Source organism: Salmo trutta, chromosome 13 (assembly GCF_901001165.1).
Source record: "Salmo trutta chromosome 13, fSalTru1.1, whole genome shotgun sequence".
In the NCBI taxonomy this organism is placed as follows: Eukaryota; Metazoa; Chordata; class Actinopteri; order Salmoniformes; family Salmonidae; genus Salmo; species Salmo trutta.
In genome coordinates, this window is record NC_042969.1 from 75,335,347 (window position 1) to 75,359,365 (window position 24,019).

Genomic DNA, 24,019 nt, shown 5'->3' on the forward strand with positions numbered 1-24,019 from the left:
CTTAACAGGTAGTGTTAACAGGAAGAGTTAACAGGTAGTGTTAACAGGTATTGATATCAGGTAGCCTTAACAGATAGCCTTAACGGGTAGTGTTAACAGGTAGTTTTATCAGATAGCCTTTACAGGTAGTAGTTTTAACAGGTAGTGTTATCAGGTAGTGTTATCAGGTAGCCTTAACAGGTAGTAGTTTTAACAGGTAGTGTTAACAGGGGTAGTGTTAACAGGTAGTGTTATCAGGTAGCCTTAACCGGCAGCCTTAACAGGTAGCGTTAACAGGTAGCCTTAACAGGTAGTGTTAACAGGTTTTGTTAACTGGTAGTCTTAACAGGTAGTGTAAACAGGTAGAATTACAGGTAGTATTAACAGGTAGTCTTAACAGGTAGTGTTATCAAGAAGTGTTAACATGTATTGTTAACAGGTAGCCTTAACATGTAGTGTTAACAGGTAGTCTTAACAGGTAGTGTTATCAAGAAGTGTTAACAGGTAGTGTTAACAGGTAGTGTTATCAGGTTGTGTTATCAGGTAGTGTTATCAGGTTGTGTTATCAGGTCGTCTTATCAGGTAGTGTTACAGGTAGTGTTATCAGGTAGTGTTACAGGTAGTGTTACAGGTAGTGTTACAGGTAGTGTTATCAGGTAGTGTTACAGGTAGTGTTACAGGTAGTGTTATCAGGTAGTGTTATCAGGTAGTGTGAACAGTTAGTGTTACAGGTAGTGTTACAGGTAGTGTTATCAGGTCGTGTTATCAGGTCGTGTTGTCAGGTAGTGTTATCAGGTAGTGTTATCAGGTAGTGTGAACAGGTAGTGTTACAGGTAGTGTTACAGGTAGTGTTATCAGGTAGTGTTAACAGGTAGTGTTATCAGGTAGTGTTATTAGGTAGTGTTACAGGTAGTGTTACAGGTAGTGTTATCAGGTAGTGTTAACAGGTAGTGTTATCAGGTAGTGTTATTAGGTAGTGTTATTAGGTAGTGTGAACAGGTAGTGTTACAGGTAGTGTTACAGGTAGTGTTACAGGTAGTGTTAACAGGTAGTGCTACAGGTAGTGTTACAGGTAGTGTTACAGGTAGTGTTACAGGTAGTGTTATCAGGTAGTGTTAACAGGTAGTGTTACAGGTAGTGTTATCAGGTAGTGTTACAGGTAGTGTTAACAGGTAGTGTTACAGGTGGTGTTAACAGGTAGTGCTACAGGTAGTGTTACAGGTAGTGTTACAGGTAGTGTTACAGGTAGTGTTAACAGGTAGTGTTAACAGGTAGTGTTATCAGGTAGTGTTAACAGGTAGTGTTACAGGTAGTGTGAACAGGTAGTGTTACAGGTAGTGTTACAGGTAGTGTTAACAGGTAGTGTTATCAGGTAGTGTGAACAGGTAGTGTTACAGGTAGTGTTACAGGTAGTGTGAACAGGTAGTGTTATCAGGTAGTGTGAACAGGTAGTGTTAACAGGTAGTGTTAACAGGTAGTGTTATCAGGTAGTTTGAACAGGTAGTGTGAACAGGTAGTCTTAACAGGTAGTGTTATCAGGTAGTGTGAACAGGTAGTGTTATCAGGTAGTGTTATCAGGTAGTGTGAACAGGTAGTGTTAACAGGTAGTGTTATCAGGTAGTGTGAACAGGTAGTGTTATCAGGTAGTGTTATCAGGTAGTGTGAACAGGTAGTGTGAACAGGTAGTGTTATCAGGTAGTGTTATCAGGTAGTGTGAACAGGTAGTGTTATCAGGTAGTGTTATCAGGTAGTGTTAACAGGTAGTGTTAACAGGTAGTGTTACAGGTAGTGTTAACAGGTAGTGTTATCAGGTAGTGTTACAGGTAGTGTTACAGGTAATGTCTCAGCCTCCAGTATTTATGCTGCAGTAGTTTATGTGTCGGGGGGCTAGGGTCAGTCTGTTACATCTGGAGTATTTCTCTTGTCTTATCCGGTGTCCTGTGTGAATTTAAATATGCTCTCTCTAATTCTCTCTTTCTCTCTTTCTTTCTTTCTTTCTTTCTTTCTTTCTTTCTTTCTTTCTTTCTTTCTTTCTTTCTCTCGGAGGACCTGAGCCCTAGGGCCATGCCTCAGGACTACCTGGCATGATGACTCCTTGCTGTCCCCAGTCCACCTGGCCATGCTGCTGCTCCAGTTTCAAATGTTCTGCCTGCGGCTATGGAACCCTGACCTGTTCACCGGACGTGCTTGTTGCACCCTCGACAACTACTATGATTATTATTATTTGACCATGCTGGTCATTTATGAACATTTTAACATCTTGACCATGTTCTGTTATAATATCCACCCGGCACAGCCAGAAGAGGACTGGCCACCCCTCATAGCCTGGTTCCTCTATAGGTTTCTTCCTAGGTTTTTGGCCTTTCTAGGGAGTTTTTCCTAGGGAGTTTTTCCTAGCCACCGTGCTTCTTTCACATGCATTGCTTGCTGTTTGGGGTTTTAGGCTGGGTTTCTGTACAGCACTTTGAGATATCAGCTGATGTACGAAGGGCTATATAAATAAATTTGATTTGATTTGATTTGAGGTAGTGTTAACAGGTAGTGTTATCAGGTAGTGTTACAGGTAGTGTTATCAGGTAGTGTTAACAGGTAGTGTTATCAGGTAGTGTTATCAGGTAGTGTTAACAGGTAGTGTTAACAGGTAGTGTTATCAGGTAGTGTTAACAGGTAGTGTTAACAGGTAGTGTTAACAGGGATGCATTTGGTCGTTGTTTTGGTTGTCTTTCAGATTATTTTGTGCCCAATAGAAATGAATGGTAAATAATGTAATGTGTCATTTTGGAGTCACGTTTACTGTAAATAAAAATAGTATTTGTTTCTAAACGCTTCTACATTTATGTTGGGTATGTGTGTGTGTGGGGGGGGGGGGGGCAAATTGACAGCAAGAAGCCCAACAATTGACTATAACGTAATCACTTCAAACATTGCATACATTTGTATAAAGTCACATATGTCTCTCTGTTACGCATGATACTACTTTGGAACAGATTTCCAGTTAAAATCACTTGGAGTTGTTTTGCTGGTCTTTTGGAATTGGAGTTTTGTTTATTTTCAGAATTGACTGGAATTAAAATGAAATTGACCCCAACCCTGGCCCCAGTTGTAACAAAGCTGGCTAATGTAGACGGAGCTGGGCACAAAGGAGCAAGAAATAAACACAGGAAGAGGAACTAGATGACTCCAGCTGAGAGAGATGTGGAGAGACAGGCTGCCATGTCTTGTCTAACTGTGTTCTGTTCCGGAATGTTACAGAACTTCTTCAGACGGTGACTCACAAGAGGTCAACTCCGGTCACAAGGTCACGCTCTGACCCCCTGTCCTTCCTCCAATCACAGCCAGTGATCTGTCCTCAAATTACCCAGTAGCCCCCGCATTCTGCCTCTCACCGACCCGGCCTCAGCTGCACGTCTCTTTTGTGCAAACAGAGAGCTGCGTTCAGGGTCTGGAGACTGACAGTTAGGGTGACCTGGCCGACCTTGAGACAGACTCACCTCCTCAGGCGAGAGGGAGCTGCTGCTGTCACTGTACATGGACACACACACACACACACACATCAGCCCGCTAGGCTTGGCCATATCCTCACCGCCATCTCCTGTTCATCCCCAGAGGAAACACGCACTCACGCACACATGCACGCACGCACACACACTGGTGTACTTTCAATATATAGATGGTCTTCATATGTCTAGGTCTAAAACGGTCTCAACTGCTCTGTGCATCAAGGCTTTTAGAGAGGTTCTAGGATGAAGGACTTTAGGTGTTGTGGTCAGTCCAGGCCATTTGAACATCACATCATGTTTCATAGACAGCACGCTCGTAAGGACAAGTTGTCCCTCTTTAGTGGTACAGTCCATTACAAATGAATATCACGGATGGACACAGCCTACTGTGTAGCCTACCTGATCCAGTTTCCAGTGAAACTCTGCAGGTCTGAAGGTATCCACCTGGATGAAGTCTCTCCGGAGCAAGAAGACCAGACGACAGTTATGGACGTAAAGGGAGTAGTGGTGTCTGTTCATCTCTGGAGAGGGGATGAGGAAAGAGAAGAGCACGTCAAGGTAACACAGCTTCCCAAAAATTACCAAAACGTTTGATTTAAGACACCTTCTCTTAAGTGAAGATAAACCCATTCTAGTCAGTAGACCACACCCCTTATCGATAGGTCACACCTACCACCATTAGAACACATCCATTCAATGTTCCCGCCCCTCTCCACACAGCCCTTCCCACTCTACTTCTCTCCCAGCCACACCTCTCTCTTCCCTCCTACCTTCCCTCCTACCTTCCTTCCCCTCTTCTAACCTGTCTTATCAGAGTTGCAGAGCAGGGTCTCTTTCTCCGCCCTCAGTCCAGGATTGGGTCCATGCTTCATCCACGTGGCGACGGTGAACTGATCAGTCAGGTTCTGTGGTACCACCTGGTCCGGAATCTTCGCCGCTTGCCGCCCGTCAAACCGGAAGATGAGGTCGCTGTCCCGCTCACTGTCCGTCACCAGGGACGCCGTCCAATTGGTGGAGGTGCTGGGGGCAGGGAGAAGGTCTGTGCTGCCTGACGAGGCCCCTGGGTAATTGTTGCCGTGGGAACAGATAGGGAAGCCCAACAGCAAAGAAATAGAAATCAACACAGATATACAGATGGTTCAGACTGACCTTGGCTATGATCACTTATGAATAAGCCAAACTCCCAGGCTTAATGTATAAATCGATGTTCAGAGATTGATAGTGGATGTGAGTATTGATTTGTGACAAATTAAACAGACTTTCAGAGGTAGGAGTGGATGAAAGTCATCATAAGAAATGGCCATGCCATGCCTACAGTACATACTGCTTTATCTACCTCCATGGACACTAAGAAACCTACAGAACACCATAGTAAAGGAAAGAAAGAAAAGGATGGCTGGAATTCATTTCATGTTCTGTGTTTATAACGAGTGATAATTCCCCACACAGCCAATCAGACAAGCTATTACAGAGAAGGAGAGACTGTTTTTTGATCCTTTCACAGGAAAATAAAAAACGATCAGTCAGAACATCCGTTAAATCTTTCCCTTTCTCCCCCTCTCTCATTCTCCCCTTCCTCTCTCTCTCTCTCTCTCTCTCTCTCTCTCTCTCTCTGTGTCTGTGTTTTCTAAGCTCACTCCATCATTCTCAACATCTTTTTTTCCTGAAAGATTCTTGTTTTGTCAATGTCTTCTTGATAAACATAATTTTCGCCTTGTCACAGTGCTCCTCTGCAGCACTAACATGCCCCCACTAAAATACAGCTCTATTGACTTTTGTGCCCTGCCACTATAATAGTGAAGATCTTAAGTAATGCCTTATTACACAGGCATAGCACATTAATAAATGGTTTATAACAGCTATGACACAGTGATGGTGGTACCTCCAAAACACAGCAAGGCTCCAAATAAAACACATTGATACAATATGATCCATCGCTCTGCTATATCTCTCCATCCAGACAGACAATTGAAACATGCATCTGTTCATTTTATGCTAATAACAGAACATTAGAGTATTAATTAATGTTTTTTTCCCTGCCTGTCTTTAAAGTCTGTTTCTCCCTGACTACTTTTCATGGCTGTGCAGAGGTTTTGACTTGCAGTGATTAGATTCTGGGAGTAAATAGATGCGCGGTGCCCTGCCACCGCCGTCACCACCACCGCCGCCACCGCCACCGCCGTCACCACCGCCCACAATTCTGTTTGCAGATGTCTTTGTACATTATCTCAAATTGATTGTGCTTTAAAAAAGCAATTACAATTTATTCTATTTGGTATCAGATAATGATTCTGGGAGGCTTTGAAAAGGCTCTTTAGCAGTAAACCATGCATACAGAGGGAACTGGGAGGGAGTTATCCATTCAGATAAGGGTCTGACGATGACTCCCTCCACCCCCCACCACCACCATACCTCGCTGTGTGCAGAATGAAAGAGTTAGCGGCGGCGTTAGAGCTGATGTTTCTCTGTAAAAACACAGAGGTGTAGACAGGCTCTTCACTGAGGAGACAGCTAGCTCAAGCAGCTAATACTTTCGCTCTGTCACGTCATTAACAGCAGCAGAGCTTAAAGTCTGCATTCTGCTACCTTCATTTAACACAGCTTTACCAACAGACAAGAGAAAGAAGACCTGGTCTGGGGAGTTTAACTGGTGTTTTATTAAGTTCTCTACAGTCTGATGATTTTTGGAGTGGCTTTGTTCTATTATGCAACGAATATCTAATTGTGAAATGCTTCGACTAACCTATGGCCATTTATAGAGAAATACACTATACAAAAGTATGTGGACACCCCTTCAAATTGGATTTGGCTATTTCACCCACACAGCCATGCAATCCCCATAGACAAACATTGGCAGTAGAGTGGCCTTACTGAAGAGCTCAGGGACTTTCAATGTGGCACCGTCATAGGATGCCACCTTTCCAACAAGTCAGTTCGTCAATTTTCTGCCCTGCTAGAGCTGCCCCAGTCAACCCTATGTGCTGTAATTTTGAAGTGGAAACGTCAAGGAGCAGCAACAGGTCAGCCGCAAAGTGTTAGGCCACACAAGCTCACAGAATGGGCCCACAGAGTGCTGATGCACGTAGCTCGTAAAAATCATCTGTCCTCGGTTGCAACATTCACTACGAGCTCCAAACTGCCTCTGGAAGCTACGTCAGCACAAGACCTGTTCGTTGGGAGCTTCATGAAATGAGTTTCCATCAGTGGTGTAAAGTACTTAAGTAAAAATACTTTAAAGTACAACTTAAGTAGTTTTTTTGGGTATCTGTACTTTACTATACTATTTATAATTGTTTAAACTTTTACTTCTACTTCACTACATTCCTAAAGAAAATAATATACTTTGATTGTAAATGATGCTGAGTGTTGGAGTGTGCCCCTGGCTATGAATGTAAAAAAAAAAAAAAAATGGTGCTGTCTGGTGTGCTGAATATAAGGAATGTTTTATTATTTATACTTTTACTTTTGATACTTAAGTATATCTTAAATATTACATTTACTTTTGATACTTAAAACCTCTACGGGCTAGGGGGCAGCATTGAGAATTTTGGACAAAATATGTGCCCATTTTTAACTGCCTCCTACACCAACTCAGAAGCTAGAATATGCATATTATTGTTCAGGTTTGGATAGAAAACACCCTAAAGTTTCTAAAACTGTTTGAATGGTGTCTGTGAGTATAACAGAACTCCTATGGCAGGCAAAAACCTGAGAAGGTTTCATGCAGGAAGTACCCTGTCTGACAAGGTGTTGTTGTTCTTGCTTCTGTTTATTGAAGAGTCAGGATCTTAGCTGTAACGTGACAATTCCTAGGGCTCCAATAGGCTCTCAGAACCCGGGAAAAACCTGAACGATGACGAGGCAGCCTCAGGCTGAAACACAGAATCCCCTTTTCCAAGTGTCCCATCAGTGGACAATAGAACTAGGCGCGTGCGCGATTCGCCCCCGTGGAGTATTTTCCTTCGGCTGTTTAGCTAATTGCAGATTCCCGGTCGGAATATTATCGCTTTTCTACGAGATAAATTGCATAAAAATTGATTTTAAACAGCGGTTGACATGCTTCGAAGTACGGTAATGGAATATTTAGACATTTTTTGTCATGTTCTGTGCCATGCGCACGACCGTGATTTAGCATTCTGATAGTGTCTAGAACGCACGAACAAAACGCCGCTGTTTGGATATAACGATGGATTATTTGGGACCAAACCTACATTTGTTATTGAAGTAGAAGTCCTGGGAGTGCATTCTGACGAAGAACAGGAAAGGTAAGACCATTTTTCTTATAGGAAATGTGATTTTGGTGAAGGCTAAAATTGCCGGGTGTCTAAATAGCTAGCCCGTGATGGCTGGGCTATGTACTTAGAATATTGCAAAATGTGCTTCATCCGAAAAGCTATTTTAAAATCGGACATATCGAGTGCATAGAGGAGTAATGTATCTATAATTCTTAAAATAATTGTTATGCTTTTTGTGAACGTTTATCGTGAGTAATTTAGCAAATTGTTAGTAAATTCCCCGGAAGTTTGCGGGGGTATGCTTTTTCTGAATGTCACATGCTAATGTTAAAAGCTGGTTTTTGATATAAATATGAACTTGATTGAACAGACATGCATGTATTGTATAACATAATGTCCTAGGTGTGTCATCTGATGAAGATCATAAAAGGGTAGTGCTGCATTTAGCTGTGGTTTAGGTTTTTGTGACATTATATGCTAGCTTGAAAAATGGGTGTCTGATTATTTCTGGCTGGGTACTCTGCTGACAGTGTGGTTAGATTAACGAGAGTCTTGTCTTTAAATAGCTGTAAAATAGTCATATGTTTGAGAAATTGAAGTAATAGCATTTCAAACGTTTAAAAATCGCGCCACAGGATTACACTGGCTGTTACGTAGGTGGGACGAATTCGTCCCGCCGGTCCCATAGAGGTTTTAAGTATATTTAAAATCAAATACTTTTTTTTACTCAAGTAGTCTTTACTGGGTGAATTTCAACTTTGACTTGAGCTATTTTCTATTAAGGTATCTTTAGTTTTACTCAAGTATGACAATACATTACTTTTCCCACCAATAGTTTCCATGGCCGAGCTGCCGCACACAGCTTAATATCACCATGCACAATGCTGGAGTGGTGTAAAGTTCGCCGCCATGGACACTGGAGCAGTGGAAACGCGTTCTCTAGAGTGATGAATCACACTTCACCAGGACAATGCTACCTGCCCCAATGCACAGCGCCAACTGTAAAATTTGGTGGAGGAGTAATAATGCTCTAGGGCTGTTTTTCATGGTCTGGGCTAGGCCCCTTAGTTCCAGTGAAGGGAAATCTTAACGCCACAGCATACAATGACATTCTAGACGATTCTGTGCTTCAACATTGTGGAAACAGTTTGGAGAAGGCCCTTTCCTTTTTAAGCATGACAATGCCCCCGTGCACAAAGCGAGGTCCATACAGAAATGGTTTGTCAAGATCGGTGTGGAAGAACTTGTCTGGCCTGCACAGAGTCCTGACCTCAACACCATCGAACACCTTTGGGATGCATTGAAATGCCGACTCCCAGAAGAGTGAAGGCTGTTATAGCAGCAAAGGAGGGACCAACTACATATCAATCCTATGTTTTTAGAATGAGATCTTCGACGAGCAGGTGTCCACATACTTTTGGCTATGGAGTGTATCTATCCCATGAGGTGCGTACCACAGAGTTTTTGCAGGGACTTCTCAGAGTAGGTCTCCCGGTCGCAGCCCTTCCCAATATGGCTGGTCTGTAGTTCCACCGTGGTCCTCACTGAGGAGAGAAGCCCTCCACACGTCTCCAGATTCATCTTGGGAAACAGCTGTTTGCTGCCTGTGCCTGGCTCATAGTCCACTCTTTTGTCCCAGCCTAGGAAAGACACAAGACACAATTGTTAGGAGTAGGGGAGTGTGTGTGTGTGAGAGAGAATGAGAGAGAGTGAGAGAATGAGAGAGAGTGAGAGAGAGTGAGAGAGAGAGTGAGAGAGAATGAGAGAGATCTTGGGGTGTGAATATGTGGACCTTTGAGCAGAACAACAGGTGAACAACAGGCATTGTCTGAAGCCCTGACCTATTTTTGTTTCAGATTATGTTAACTTCTACTCGTTTCTCCAGATTTCCTTGTGATTTTCACATGCATGGTCTTGTGCCCATTCCTGCCTTGTAGGTCCCCCATAAAAATGTGACAGCCCATTTCAGAGTTTTATGCGGTCAATAAAATGTCTAATAATGGGAATCAATGGCGCTATCCACTGTACAGTACTGGGCTCACTAAATCACTATGACATGAATAAAATGTAGAGAGTGTTCAACCAGACCATCTCTCTCACAGTTCAGTGTGTGTTTGTGTGTCTTCTAGTCACCTTGATTACTGCATGCTTTTGTGGGTACAGTATGGTGTGTGTGTATTTGTGTGTTTTTCAGTTTGGGTATTTTGATACGCACTGCATTTCTATGTGTGTGTGATAGTGTGTGTGTGTGTGTGTTAATGTGAGTGGTGCGCTGTGTGAATTCGTAGTGTCTATTCAGCAGTGTGTGTAAGAGAAACAGGCAGACAGAGAGAGGCAGGTAGAAAGAACCAGGCAGGTAGAGCTGAACATAAACCTGAGCTGAAGGTAACACTGATTGGATAAGAAGGGAATCAGCTAATCGCTGCCCTCTGGACTGTTAAATCTGTCATGTTCACTTCCTCAAACTCTCTCTCTCACACACACACACACACACACACACACACACACACACACACACACACACACACACACACACACACACACACACACACACACACACACACACACACACACACTCCTTTATTCTGCATTTCTTGCTTTTTATCAGTTCAGAAAATGACTTGGCAAGCCCAAATTCCTCATCATATAGTAGTGCTGAGTGATTGGTTCTATTTGATTTTGGTTCAGTTTCGGTTAGATTCTAAAACAAATATTCAGATGTTGTATACAATACCTTAGTTTTATTTGAGGACATTATTATTGAATTCCAAATCATCATCTAATTTCTATAGAGCTGCTGCCTATGCTGTCTGAAAAAAAACTATATTTTAGTAGTTCTTGAAAGTAAATAAGGCATACTTTCATGACTTCTAAATACAAACTAGGCCTACAGTAGATCATGTAATCACAGGTAGAGATTGAATTGAATGTATTTTGGGTAACAGACATATACAACAAAATGTACAATGTGTACCCAGAGAATATCACTTGAAAGTACTAATTAAAACGCTTGTATCCAAAGTAGCGCTTCATGGTAAAAACAATAACACATATAATGATTAAAAGGCAAGACAAAATTGCAAACAATCATAAATACATTCATTTATATTGACATCCTAAAAAGTGACACTATTCACTGCACTTCTCCCTAACCTTACAAATCAACCATATTCATTTCACATTAAACAATCTATTACAGTTTTTCCCAATTGCTAAAACACAATTTTGCAAACTAGGCTGGTTTTATCAAAATACTTAACACAATTCACAAAACCACACACCCAAACTGCAAAATACCTCATATATCCTGCAAAATGAAGCACTGCGACCAAAACTACATATAGGATTATCAAAATCAAACGCTTGCACAAAATGGCACACACTTCATTCATATTACCAGATTTTTGTCTAACCAACTACACACTGTTGGGCATAATGAAAAGCACTCTCATCTTTAGTATGCTTTGCCATAATACTAAAATTGTTCAAATTGTAGAAAATTCTTCAGATGCACAGAAATATTTGCAGATACACACACATGCTGTTGAAACATTTTATTTTTTATTTTCCACCAAACAAGTCAGTGCAACATATGCACAGCAGATATATTTACATTGGACTGAACAAAAATATGCTCACAAAAAAACAGTCAACTGAAAAAGAAAATTGCAGAAAAAATATATATATATAAAAAAAAAGAGACAAGAAAAATAATCAGGCAGCATCTTGCCGCACAGCTGGGTCTGGCCACAACGCCTCGTCCACATCACAGGCAATATCTTCCCTTGCCAGACATCGAGGGAATCGCACTCACATCAATCTCATCACATGCCTCTTCCATAGCCTGCACAAGAGGCATGCGCACAAAGGGCTGCCGGTCGTATACCTTCCACCGCCATGCCGAAAATAACTCTTCTATGGGGTTCAGAAATGGTCAGTATGGTGGGAGGTATTGCACGAGAAATGGTGGGTGGTCAGCAAACCCGTTTTGGACTGGGGCTGCACGATGAAAGCTCACGTTGTCCCATACTACAACATACCGGGTTCTTTGATGGTCTGCATCGTTCACACGCTCTGGTGGTATGAGAATGTTGTGGAGTCTGTCCAGAAATGTGAGAATATGGGCTGTGTTGTATGGTCCAAGGTGGCATGACGGTGGAGGACACCATGCGTATTGGAGATGGCAGCGCTCATTGTGATGTTCCCACCACGTTGGCCAGGAACATCTATAATGGCTCTGTGGCCAATGACGTTTCTCTCCCTTCTTCTGGTCTTTGCTAGGTTGAACCCAGCCTCATCTATAAAGATGAACTCATGTGGGATTGCATGAGCATCCATTTCCAGTACTCCCTGAAAACAAAGAACAAAAGCAGTCAATATGGTGTTATCCAGTACACTGTAGTGTACTGCAGTCAATATTGTACTTACATCCACATATGCTCGTCTGACCTCTTTGTTTCTTTGAGAGTTTCTCTCAAACGGCACCTTACAAAGTTGTTTCATTCTGACTTGGTTTCGCTTGAGAATGTGAGCCAATGTGGACAGACTGACTCGTTGAATGTTGTTGAATATGGTGTTGTCTTGGATGATATGGCTTTGAATTTCTCGTAATCTGATTTCTTTATTTTCCAAAACCAAGTTTACAATGGCAGGTTCCTGTACCCCGGTGAACATTTGGCCCCTTCCTCCACCATGGTTGCGTCTCTCAGTCCTTTAGAAAAACTAAAAAACAAAAATATAGGGCTTGGACAATGCAGCCTAAAGATATTTCCCCCACAGTAGAGTAAATTGTACAGGAAATTTGTGCAGTTAGTGTATGACATCAGCCATTCATGAAGTAAACAGGTGTCACCCAACTGATACACTATGACATGGGATGTAATACATAGTGTGAAATACATTTTTGTTACATACCTGTACTCCAGTCTAAATTTCTGGATGACACAGGCGACAGGAAAACGGCTCAAGTTGGTCTGCACTCTCTGTCCAGCCTCTCACATTGTCAGTCCATGGTTGATGACATGATCAACTAAGGTTGCTCTGATTTCATTTGAAAGTTGTTGTCTTCTTTGGCCATGAACTCCTCTACCAGCTCTACCCCTCACTCTTCCTCCCCCTCTCATTCTCACCCTCCCTCTTCCTCTCTCTGTAACGGCTTCCATTGTTGTTGTAAAACAAAAGGTGCTCACCTGTGGTCTTTTCATAGTGCTTACTTCCTGATTGAAGTGGTAACAATTAACCATTGAGGTGTTTGGCCAGGTGGTACATGTATTGGCCAATTAGCTCATGTAGTGTCATTTTGAATGGCAGTGTTTTGAAATGGCAAACATGTGACTTTATGTCAGATTGTCATGTCTTATGCAGAGAACCGTGTACAGTCCATTTAAAAAGTGCCATTTTGAATTGCAAAATGTGTGTAAAGCAGAAAATGTGTTTAGACATTTGGAGACTTGAGAAGAGGTTTTGCTCTCTGTTCGTCAGTTTAAATAATTGTGCTGTGCATGTCATTTTAGTGTGTTAGCAATTGGAAAAAACTGTAATTGCACATCATACCGATCCTTCAGATAAATACACCTGACCAGCAGTAGGAGGCACAAGGGGCAGTGGAGTGGTTTCTGTTCGACAACCATGTCGAAATGAAAATGTCTGCCTGCTTTTTAAAGATTCATTTCGGTTAATCACTCAGCACTATCATATAAATTCATATTCCTGCTCATAAAGGTTCCTATACAGACTCATTACGACATGACCATACTCATATAGAGGATGATTGAGGTCAGTGATGGCAACATGGTGAATGTGGGGCCCTGCAGGGACTCCGTGTGACTGAGCTGTTCCATTTGTGTCCCTGCTAAATAATTTACTTCCATTCATGAGGCACGGCATGGCGCCGCTGCTCGCTCTGCCTTGCACCGTGCTACAAAAACAAACACGTACACACAGACACAGACACACACACACACACACACACACACACACACACACACACACACACACACACACACACACACACAGAGACACACAAACAAACACACATTGCGAATCATACTGTTAGCGGTAGTGTGACTTCCCGGTAATAGGAAGCTATTCCGTCTCTGCAGAGATCTTTCTTTTCCACAGTATGCACACTGCAGGACTCACTGAGGGAGAGAGGAGAGAGCAATGTAGTGAACATTATGCCATAATCCAGTCCGTGTATTCATACTGTAGCCGGATGGCGGGAGGCATATGTCATGTGAACTATGTAATGCAGTGATATGCCATGTGAACTATGTAATGGAGTGATATGTCATGTGAACTATGTAATGGAGTGAAATGTCATGTGAACTATGTAATGGAGTGATATGGCATGTGAACTATGTAATGGAGTGATATGTCATGTGAACTATGTAATGGAGTGAAATGTCATGTGAACTATGTAATGGAGTGATATGGCATGTGAACTATGTAATGGAGTGATATGTCATGTGAACTGTGTAATGGAGTGATATGTCATGTGAACTGTGTAATGGAGTGATATGCCATGTGAACTATGTAATGGAGTGATATGCCATGTGAACTATGTAATGGAGTGATATGCCATGTGAACTGTGTAATGGACTGATATGTCATGTGAACTATGTAATGGAGTGATATGTCATGTGAACTGTGTAATGGAGTGATATGTCATGTGAACTATGTAATGGAGTGATATGCCATGTGAACTATGTAATGGAGTGATATGCCATGTGAACTATGTAATGGAGTGATATGCCATGTAATGGAGTGATATGTCATGTGAACTATGTAATGGAGTGATATGCCATGTGAACCATGTAATGGAGTTATATGCCATGTGAACTATGTAATGGAGTGATATGCCATGTAATGGAGTGATATGTCATGTGAACTATGTAATGGAGTGATATGCCATGTGAACCATGTAATGGAGTGATATGTCATGTGAACTATGTAATGGAGTGATATGCCATGTGAACTATGTAATGGAGTGATATGCTATGTGAACTATGTAATGGAGTGATATGTCATGTGAACTATGTAATGGAGTGATATGTCATGTGAACTATATAATGGAGTGATATGTCATGTGAACTATGTAATGGAGTGATATGCCATGTGAACTATTTAATGGAGCGATATGCCATGTAATGGAGTGATATGCCATGTGAACCATGTAATGGAGTGATATGCCATGTGAACTATGTAATGGAGTGATATGCCATGTGAACTATGTAATGGAGTGATATGTCATGTGAACTATGTAATGGAGTGATATGTCATGTGAACTATATAATGGAGTGATATGCCATGTGAACTATGTAATGGAGTGATATGCCATGTGAACCATGTAATGGAGCGATATGTCATGTGAACTATGTAATGGAGTGATATGTCATGTGAACTATGTAATGGAGTGATATGTCATGTGAACTATATAATGGAGTGATATGCCATGTGAACTATGTAATGGAGTGATATGTCATGTGAACTATGTAATGGAGTGATATGCCATGTAATGGAGTGATATGCCATGTGAACTATTTAATGGAGCGATTTGCCATGTAATGGAGTGATATGCCATGTGAACTATGTAATGGAGTGATATGTCATGTGAACTGTGTAATGGAGTGATATGTCATGTGAACTATGTAATGGAGTGATATGCCATGTGAACTATGTAATGGAGTGATATGCCATGTGAACTATGTAATGGAGTGATATGCCATGTAATGGAGTGATATGTCATGTGAACTATGTAATGGAGTGATATGCCATGTGAACCATGTAATGGAGTGATATGCCATGTGAACTATGTAATGGAGTGATATGCCATGTAATGGAGTGATATGTCATGTGAACTATGTAATGGAGTGATATGCCATGTGAACCATGTAATGGAGTGATATGTCATGTGAACTATGTAATGGAGTGATATGCCATGTGAACTATGTAATGGAGTGATATGCTATGTGAACTATGTAATGGAGTGATATGTCATGTGAACTATGTAATGGAGTGATATGTCATGTGAACTATATAATGGAGTGATATGTCATGTGAACTATGTAATGGAGTGATATGCCATGTGAACTATTTAATGGAGCGATATGCCATGTAATGGAGTGATATGCCATGTGAACCATGTAATGGAGTGATATGCCATGTGAACTATGTAATGGAGTGATATGCCATGTGAACTATGTAATGGAGTGATATGTCATGTGAACTATGTAATGGAGTGATATGTCATGTGAACTATATAATGGAGTGATATGCCATGTGAACTATGTAATGGAGTGATATGCCATGTAATGGAGTGATATGCCATGTGAACCATGTAATGGAGCGATATGTCATGTGAACTATGTAATGGAGTGATATGTCATGTGAACTATGTAATGGAGTGATATGTCATGTGAACTATATAATGGAGTGATATGCCATGTGAACTATGTAATGGAGTGATATGTCATGTGAACTATGTAATGGAGTGATATGCCATGTAATGGAGTGATATGCCATGTGAACTATTTAATGGAGCGATTTGCCATGTAATGGAGTGATATGCCATGTGAACTATGTAATGGAGTGATATGTCATGTGAACTGTGTAATGGAGTGATATGTCATGTGAACTATGTAATGGAGTGATATGCCATGTGAACTATGTAATGGAGTGATATGCCATGTGAACTATGTAATGGAGTGATATGCCATGTAATGGAGTGATATGTCATGTGAACTATGTAATGGAGTGATATGTCATGTGAACCATGTAATGGAGTGATATGCCATGTGAACTATGTAATGGAGTGATATGTCATGTGAACAATGTAATGGAGTGATATGCCATGTGAACAATGTAATGGAGTGATATGCCATGTGAACTATGTAATGGAGTGATATGTCATGTGAACAATGTAATGCCAGCATACTTCTGATTTAAAGTTCTACTAAAGTATACGAACGCCCCAACCTCAGTTCTTATAAACATAAGCAATCTAAACAGAGGGACGTTACAGAGAGGAAGGAAACAGGTTCAAATGGCTGCCTGGACTATTGCATTAACCCTTTTTAACACTGACTCTATGCACACTCCCTGGACTCTACCCACTCCGACACACACACACACACACACACACACTCTCCACACACACTGCCGCTACTCTGTTTATTATCTATCCTGATTGCCTAATCATTTTTACCCCTACCTACATGTACATATTACCTCATCTAGCTCATATCCCTGTGCATTGGCTCGGTACCTATACTCCTTGTATATAGCCTTGTTATTGTTATTTATTTTTACTATTTTCTATTTGGAGAAAGTGAGATACTGTATAGAGAAGACACACTTTTTAATTCTGGAATGTTGGAAATAGGCTCGTAAGTTAGCATTTTACAGTAAAGTCTACACCTGCTGTATTCGGCAATTGTGACAAATACAATTTTATCCGTTTTTTATTTGGAAACCTGTGTGATGTGACTGTGTGTGTGTGTGTGTGTGTGTGTGTGTGTGTGTGTGTGTGTGTGTGTGTGTGTGTGTGTGTGTGTGTGTGTGTGTGTGTGTGGACGTGTTTAACTATACTTGTGGGGACCAGAAGTCCCCAAAAGAATAGTTAACAGACAAAAAAATTGACAAACTGGGGACATTTTGTTAGTCCCCACAAGGTCAAATTCTATTTCTAGGAGGTTTAGGTTTAAGGTTAGAATTAGTGTTATGGTTAGAATTACATTAAGGGTTAGGGTTAGGAGCTAGGGTTAGGTTTAGTGTTAGGAGCTAGGGTTAGTTTTAGGGTTAGGAGCTAGGGTTAGATTTAGGGTTAGGAGCTAGGGTTACGTTTAGGGTTAAGGTTAGGTTTTCGGGTTAAGGTTAGGGTTTAGGGTTAGGGGTTAGGGAAAATAGGATTTTGAATGGGACTGAATTGTGTGTCCCCACAAGGTTAGTTGTACAAGACGTGTGTGTGTGTTCCTCATAGATGCTCAATAGATGTTACACTTTAATACACTGACTCATATATGTTACACTGTAATACACTGACTCATAGATGTTACACTGTAATACACTGACTCATAGATGTTACACTGTAATACACTGACTCATAGATGTTACATTGTAATACACTGACTCATATATGTTACACTGTAATACACTGACTCATATATGTTACACTGTAATACACTGACTCATATATGTTACACTGTAATACACTGACTCATAGATGTTACATTGTAATACACTGACTCATAGATGCTACATTGTAATACACTGACTCATAGATGTTACACTGTAATACACTGCCTCATAGATGTTACATTGTAATACACTGAATCATAGATGTTACACTGTAATACACTGACTCATATATGTTACACTGTAATACACTGACTCATATATGTTACACTGTAATACACTGCCTCATAGATGTTACATTGTAATACACTGAATCATAGATGTTACACTGTAATACAATGACTTAAAGATGTTACATTGTAATACATTGACTCATAGATGTTACACTGTAATACACTGACTCATAGATGTTACACTGTAATACACTAACTCATAGATGTTACACTGTAATACACTGACTCATAGATGTTACACTGTAATACACTGCCTCATAGATGTTACATTGTAATACACTGAATCATAGATGTTACACTGTAATACACTGACTCATAGATGTTACACTGTAATACACTGACTTAAAGATGTTACATTGTAATACACTACCTTATAGATGTTAGACATTCAGTGTGCTTTCACTGCATTCACTATAGCATTACTTCTACATTCTTATCCACCAGCATCATACCTCTGTTTCCTACAGCACCTCTGTTTTCCACTGCTAGGGATTGTAGAAAAGAAAAGAGAGAGAAGTAGGGAGATACTGTAGAGAGAAGGGAGAGGGAGATACTGTAGAGAGAAGGAGGGAGAGGGAGATACTGTAGAGAGAAGGGAGAGGGAGATACTGTAGAGAGAAGGAGGGAGAGGGAGATACTGTAGAGAGAAGGAAGGAGAGGGAGATACTGTAGAGAGAAGGAAGGAGAGGGAGATACTGTAGAGAGAAGGAGGGAGAGGGAGATACTGTAGAGAGAAGGAGGGAGAGGGAGATACTGTAGAGAGAAGGAGGGAGAGTGAGATACTGTAGAGAGAAGGGAGAGGGAGATACTGTAGAGAGAAGGAGGGAGAGGGAGATACTGTAGAGAGAAGGAGGGAGAGGGAGATACTGTAGAGAGAAGGAGGGAGAGGGAGATACTGTAGGGAGAAGGAGGGAGAGGGAGATACTGTAGAGAGAAGGGAGAGGGAGATACTGTAGGGAGAAGGAGGGAGAGGGAGATACTGTAGAGAGAAGGAGGGAGAGTGAGATACTGTAGAGAGAAGGAGGGAGAGGGAGATACTGTAGGGAGAAGGAGGGAGAGGGAGATACTGTAGAGAGAAGGGAGAGGGAGATACTGTAGGGAGAAGGAGGGAAGGAGGGAGATACTGTAGAGAGGAGGGAGAGGGAGATACTGTAGAGAGAAGGAGGGAGAGGGAGATACTGTAGAGAGAAGGAGGGAGAGTGAGATACTGTAGAGAGAAGGAGGGAGAGGGAGATACTGTAGAGAGAAGGAGGGAGAGTGAGATACTGTAGAGAGAAGGAGGGAGAGGGAGATACTGTAGGGAGAAGGAGGGAGAGGGAGATACTGTAGGGAGAAGGAGGGAGAGGGAGATACTGTAGAGAGGAGGGAGAGGGAGATACTGTAGAGAGGAGGGAGAGGGAGATACTGTAGAGAGAAGGAGGGAGAGGGAGATACTGTAGAGAGAAGGAGGGAGAGTGAGATACTGTAGAGAGAAGGAGGGAGAGGGAGATACTGTAGAGAGAAGGAGGGAGAGTGAGATACTGTAGAGAGAAGGAGGGAGAGGGAGATACTGTAGGGAGAAGGAGGGAGAAGGAGATACTGTAGAGAGAAGGGAGAGGGAGATACTGTAGGGAGAAGGAGGGAGAGGGAGATACTGTAGAGAGGAGGGAGAGGGAGATACTGTAGAGAGAAGGAGGGAGAGGGAGATACTGTAGAGAGAAGGAGGGAGAGTGAGATACTGTCGAGAGAAGGAGGGAGAGTGAGATACTGTAGAGAGAAGGAGGGAGAGAGGAGTGGTAGAGAAGGATTATAAATATGTGAGGTAGATTATGTGTCACTGTTGCCAGGTTTCCATCCAATTGGCGACAGATTTTCTTGCAAATAATTCTAAAATCCACGTGAAGAAAATATGTGCATTTCCACCAAACAGAATTGTTGTGGACAAAAATCAGTGCGTGATGACATAGTAATGACTTTTTCACATATGGTTTCATGTATCGGATAAAAAAAAAAAATTCAGTGTGTTTCCATGGCATTTTCAACTGTGCCAATAGTTTTGTTACAGAAACTGATGCTTTAAATAGCAAATGTGCCTACTGTGGTCTTGGCATGTGCTCTCTAGAAAATAGCACGCAGATACAGTGTGACTAGGCTTTAAGGTTAGGCTAGTCTACATGATGAGATTATTATGGATCATCATGTCACCAGAATAAGACCCTCAATATTTATTGTAGAGGAGCATCAAGCTCATCACCATCCACTTTCACCACCCTGTGAAGAACATCTTATTTCATCTGTAGCCTAATAAACTGCATGCTTCCCGAGTCGTAGTGGGAGGACCACACACCATATCAGTTTACTTTGATTTAATGGTTATTATATGCTGTAATTATTTGCGCATAAAGGCGTTTCCACCACCATTTCTCGCATCATTTATATTACAGACACAAAAAGATCCCACCACGTCAAACGAACAAATCCCCCTCTGTACCAGTTAGGGGGAGTGATGAGCTCTACAGCAGTCTCACAACTCAATCGCTGGATGAAAACTGTGTTCTGCCCCTCCCAAAAGATAGAATTTGTAGATAACTGGCCCTCTTTCTGGGACTCACCCACAAACAGGACCAAGCCTGGCCTATTGAGGAGTGACGGACTCCATCCTAGCTGGAGGGGTGCTCTCATCTTATCTACGAACATAGACAGGGCTCTAACTCCTCTAGCTCCACAATGAAATAGGGTGCAGGCCAGGCAGCAGGCTGTTAGCCAGCCTGCCAGCTTAGTGGAGTCTGCCATTAGCACAATCAGCGTAGTCAGCTCAGCTTTCCCCATTGAGACCGTGTCTGTGCCTCGATCTAGGTTGGGCAAAATTAAAAATGGCGGTGTTCGCTTTAGTAATCTCACTACTATAAAGACCTCCTCCATTCCTGCCATTATTGAAAGAGATTGTGATACTTCACATCTCAAAATTGGGCTACTTAATGTTAGATCCCTCACTTCCAAGGCAGTTATAGTCAATGAACTAATCACTGATCATAATCTTGATGTGATTGGCCTGACTGAAACATGGCTTAAGCCTGATGAATTCACTGTGTTAAATGAGGCCTCACCCCCTGGTTACACTAGTGACCATACCCCCCATGCATCCGGCAAAGGCGGAGGTGTTGCTAACATCTACGATAGCAAATTTCAATTTACAAAAAAAAAAAAAATGACGTTTTCGTCTTTTGAGCTTCTAGTCATGAAATCTATGCAGCCTACTCACTCACTTTTTATAGCTACTGTTTACAGGCCTCCTGGGCCATATGCAGTGTTCCTCACTGAGTTCCCTGAATTCCTATCGGATCTTGTAGTCATAGCAGATATTATTCTAATTTTTGGTGACTTTAACATTCACATGGAAAAGTCCACAGACCCACTCCAAAAGGCTTTCGGAGCCATCATCGACTCAGTGGGTTTTGTCCAACATGTCTCTGGACCTACTCACTGCCACAGTCATACTCTGGACCTAGTTTTGTCCCATGGAATAAATGTTGTGGATCTTAATGTTTTTCCTCATAACCCTGGATTATCGGACCACCATTTTATTGCGTTTACAATTGCAACAAATAATCTGCTCAGACCCCAACCAAGGAGCATTAAAAGTCGTGCTATAAATTCTCAGACAACCCAAAGATTCCTTGATGCCCTTCCAGACTCCCTCTGCCTACCCAAGGACGTCAGAGGACAAAAATCAGTTAACCACCTAACCGAGGAACTCAATTTAACCTTGCGCAATACCCTAGATGCAGTTGCACCCCTAAAAATTAAAAACATCTGTCATAAGAAACTAGCTCCCTGGTATACAGAAAATACACGAGCTCTGAAGCAAGCTTCCAGAAAATTGGAACGGAAATGGCGCCAAACCAAACTGGAAGTCTTCCGACTAGCTTGGAAAGACATTACCGTGCAGTATCGAAGAGCCCTCACTGCTGCTCGATCATCCTATTTTTCCAACTTAATTGAGGAAAATAAGAACAATCCGAAATTTCTTTTTCATACTGTCGTAAAGCTAACTAAAAAGCAGCATTCGCAAATGGAGGATGGCTTTCACTTCAGCAGTAATACATTTATGAACTTCTTTGAGGAAAAGATCATGATCATTAGAAAGAAATTACGGACTCCTCTTTAAATCTGGGTATTCATCCAAAGCTCCATTGTCCTGAGTCTGCACAACTCTGCCAGGACCTTGGCTCAAGGGAGATACTAAAGTGTTTTAGTACTATATCTCTTGACACAATGATGAAAATAATCATGGCCTCCAAACCCTCAAGCTGCATACTGGACCCTATTCCAACTAAACTACTGAAAGAGCTGCTTCCTGTGCTTGGCCCTCCTATGTTGAACATAATAAACGGCTCTCTATCCACCGGATGTGTACCAAGCTCACTAAAAGTGGCAGTAATAAAGCCTCTCTTGAAAAAGCCGAATCTTGACCCAGAAATTATAAAAAACTATCGGCCTATATCGAATCTTCCATTCCTCTCAAATTTTTTTGAAAAAGCTGTTGCACAGCAACTCACTGCCTTCCTGAAGACAAACAATGTATACGAAACGCTTCAGTCTGGTTTTAGACCCCATCATAGCACTGAGACTGCACTTGTGAAGGTGGTAAATGACCTTTTAATGACGTCAGACCGAGGCTCTGCATCTGTCCTCGTGCTCCTAGATCTTAGTGCTGCTTTTGATACCATCGATCACCACATTCTTTTGGAGAGATTGGAAACCCAAATTGGTCTACATGGACAAGTTCTGGCCTGGTTTAGATCTTATCTGTCGGAAAGATATCAGTTTGTCTCTGTGAATGGTTTGTCCTCTGACAAATCAATTGTACATTTCGGTGTTCCTCAAGGTTCCGTTTTAGGACCACTATTGTTTTCACTATATATTTTACCTCTTGGGGATGTCATTCAAAAACATAATGTTAAATTTCACTGCTATGCGGACGACACACAGCTGTACATTTCAATGAAACATGGTGAAGCTCCAAAATTGCCCTCGCTAGAAGCCTGTGTTTCAGACATAAGGAAGTGGATGGCTGCAAACTTTCTACTTTTAAACTCGGACAAAACAGAGATGCTTGTTCTAGGTCCCAAGAAACAAAGAGATCTTCTGTTCAATCTGACAATTAATCTGGATGGTTGTACAGTCGTCTCAAATAAAACTGTGAAGGACCTCGGTGTTACTCTGGACCCTGATCTCTCTTTTGAAGAACATATCAAGACTGTTTCAAGGACAGCTTTTTTCCATCTACGTAACATTGCAAAAATCAGAAACTTTCTGTCCAAAAATGACGCAGAAAAATTAATCCATGCTTTTGTTACTTCTAGGCTGGACTACTGCAATGCTCTACTTTCCGGCTACCCGGATAAAGCACTAAACAAACTTCAGTTAGTGCTAAATACGGCTGCTAGAATCCTGACTAGAACCAAAAAATTTGATCATATTACTCCAGTGCTAGCCTCCCTACACTGGCTTCCTGTTAAGGCAAGGGCTGATTTCAAGGTTTTACTGCTAACCTACAAAGCATTACATGGGCTTGCTACCTATCTTTCCGATTTGGTCCTGCCGTACATACCTACATGTACGCTACGGTCACAAGACGCTCCATTTTTATGGAATGGTCTGCCTACCCATGTGAGAGACGCAGACTCAGTCTCAACCTTTAAGTCTTTACTGAAGACTTATCTCTTCAGTAGGTCCTATAATTAAGTGTAGTCTGGCCCAGGAGTGTGAAGGTGAACGGAAAGGCTGGAGCAACGAACCGCCTTTGCTGTCTCTGCCTTGCCGGTTCCCCTCTTTCCACTGGGATTCTCTGCCTCTAACCCTATTACAGGGGCTGAGTCACTGACTTACTGGTGTTCTTCCATGCCGTCCATGGGAGGGGTGCGTCACTTGAGTGGGTTGAGTCACTGACGTGGTC

General features: G+C 41.8%; 1 protein-coding gene and 1 long non-coding RNA gene across 2 annotated transcripts in view; both read right to left on the reverse strand.

Moving 5' to 3' along the window:
• The window catches only part of LOC115206534 (calsyntenin-2), a 426,005-nt gene that overhangs the window by 70,490 nt on the left and 331,496 nt on the right, over positions 1–24,019 (reverse strand). The window contains exons 6-8 of the mRNA XM_029773639.1: positions 9,169–9,354; positions 4,282–4,539; positions 3,879–4,000 (exon numbers count right to left, since the gene is read on the reverse strand). Coding sequence (XP_029629499.1) covers positions 3,879–4,000; positions 4,282–4,539; positions 9,169–9,354 — 566 coding nt within the window. The remainder of the gene's footprint in view (positions 1–3,878; positions 4,001–4,281; positions 4,540–9,168; positions 9,355–24,019) is intronic.
• LOC115206535 (uncharacterized) lies at positions 11,983–12,203 on the reverse strand. The gene is made up of 2 exons (XR_003880815.1): positions 12,143–12,203; positions 11,983–12,064 (listed from the first exon to the last, which is right to left on the reverse strand). It is a non-coding gene; the product is annotated as an uncharacterized LOC115206535 (long non-coding RNA).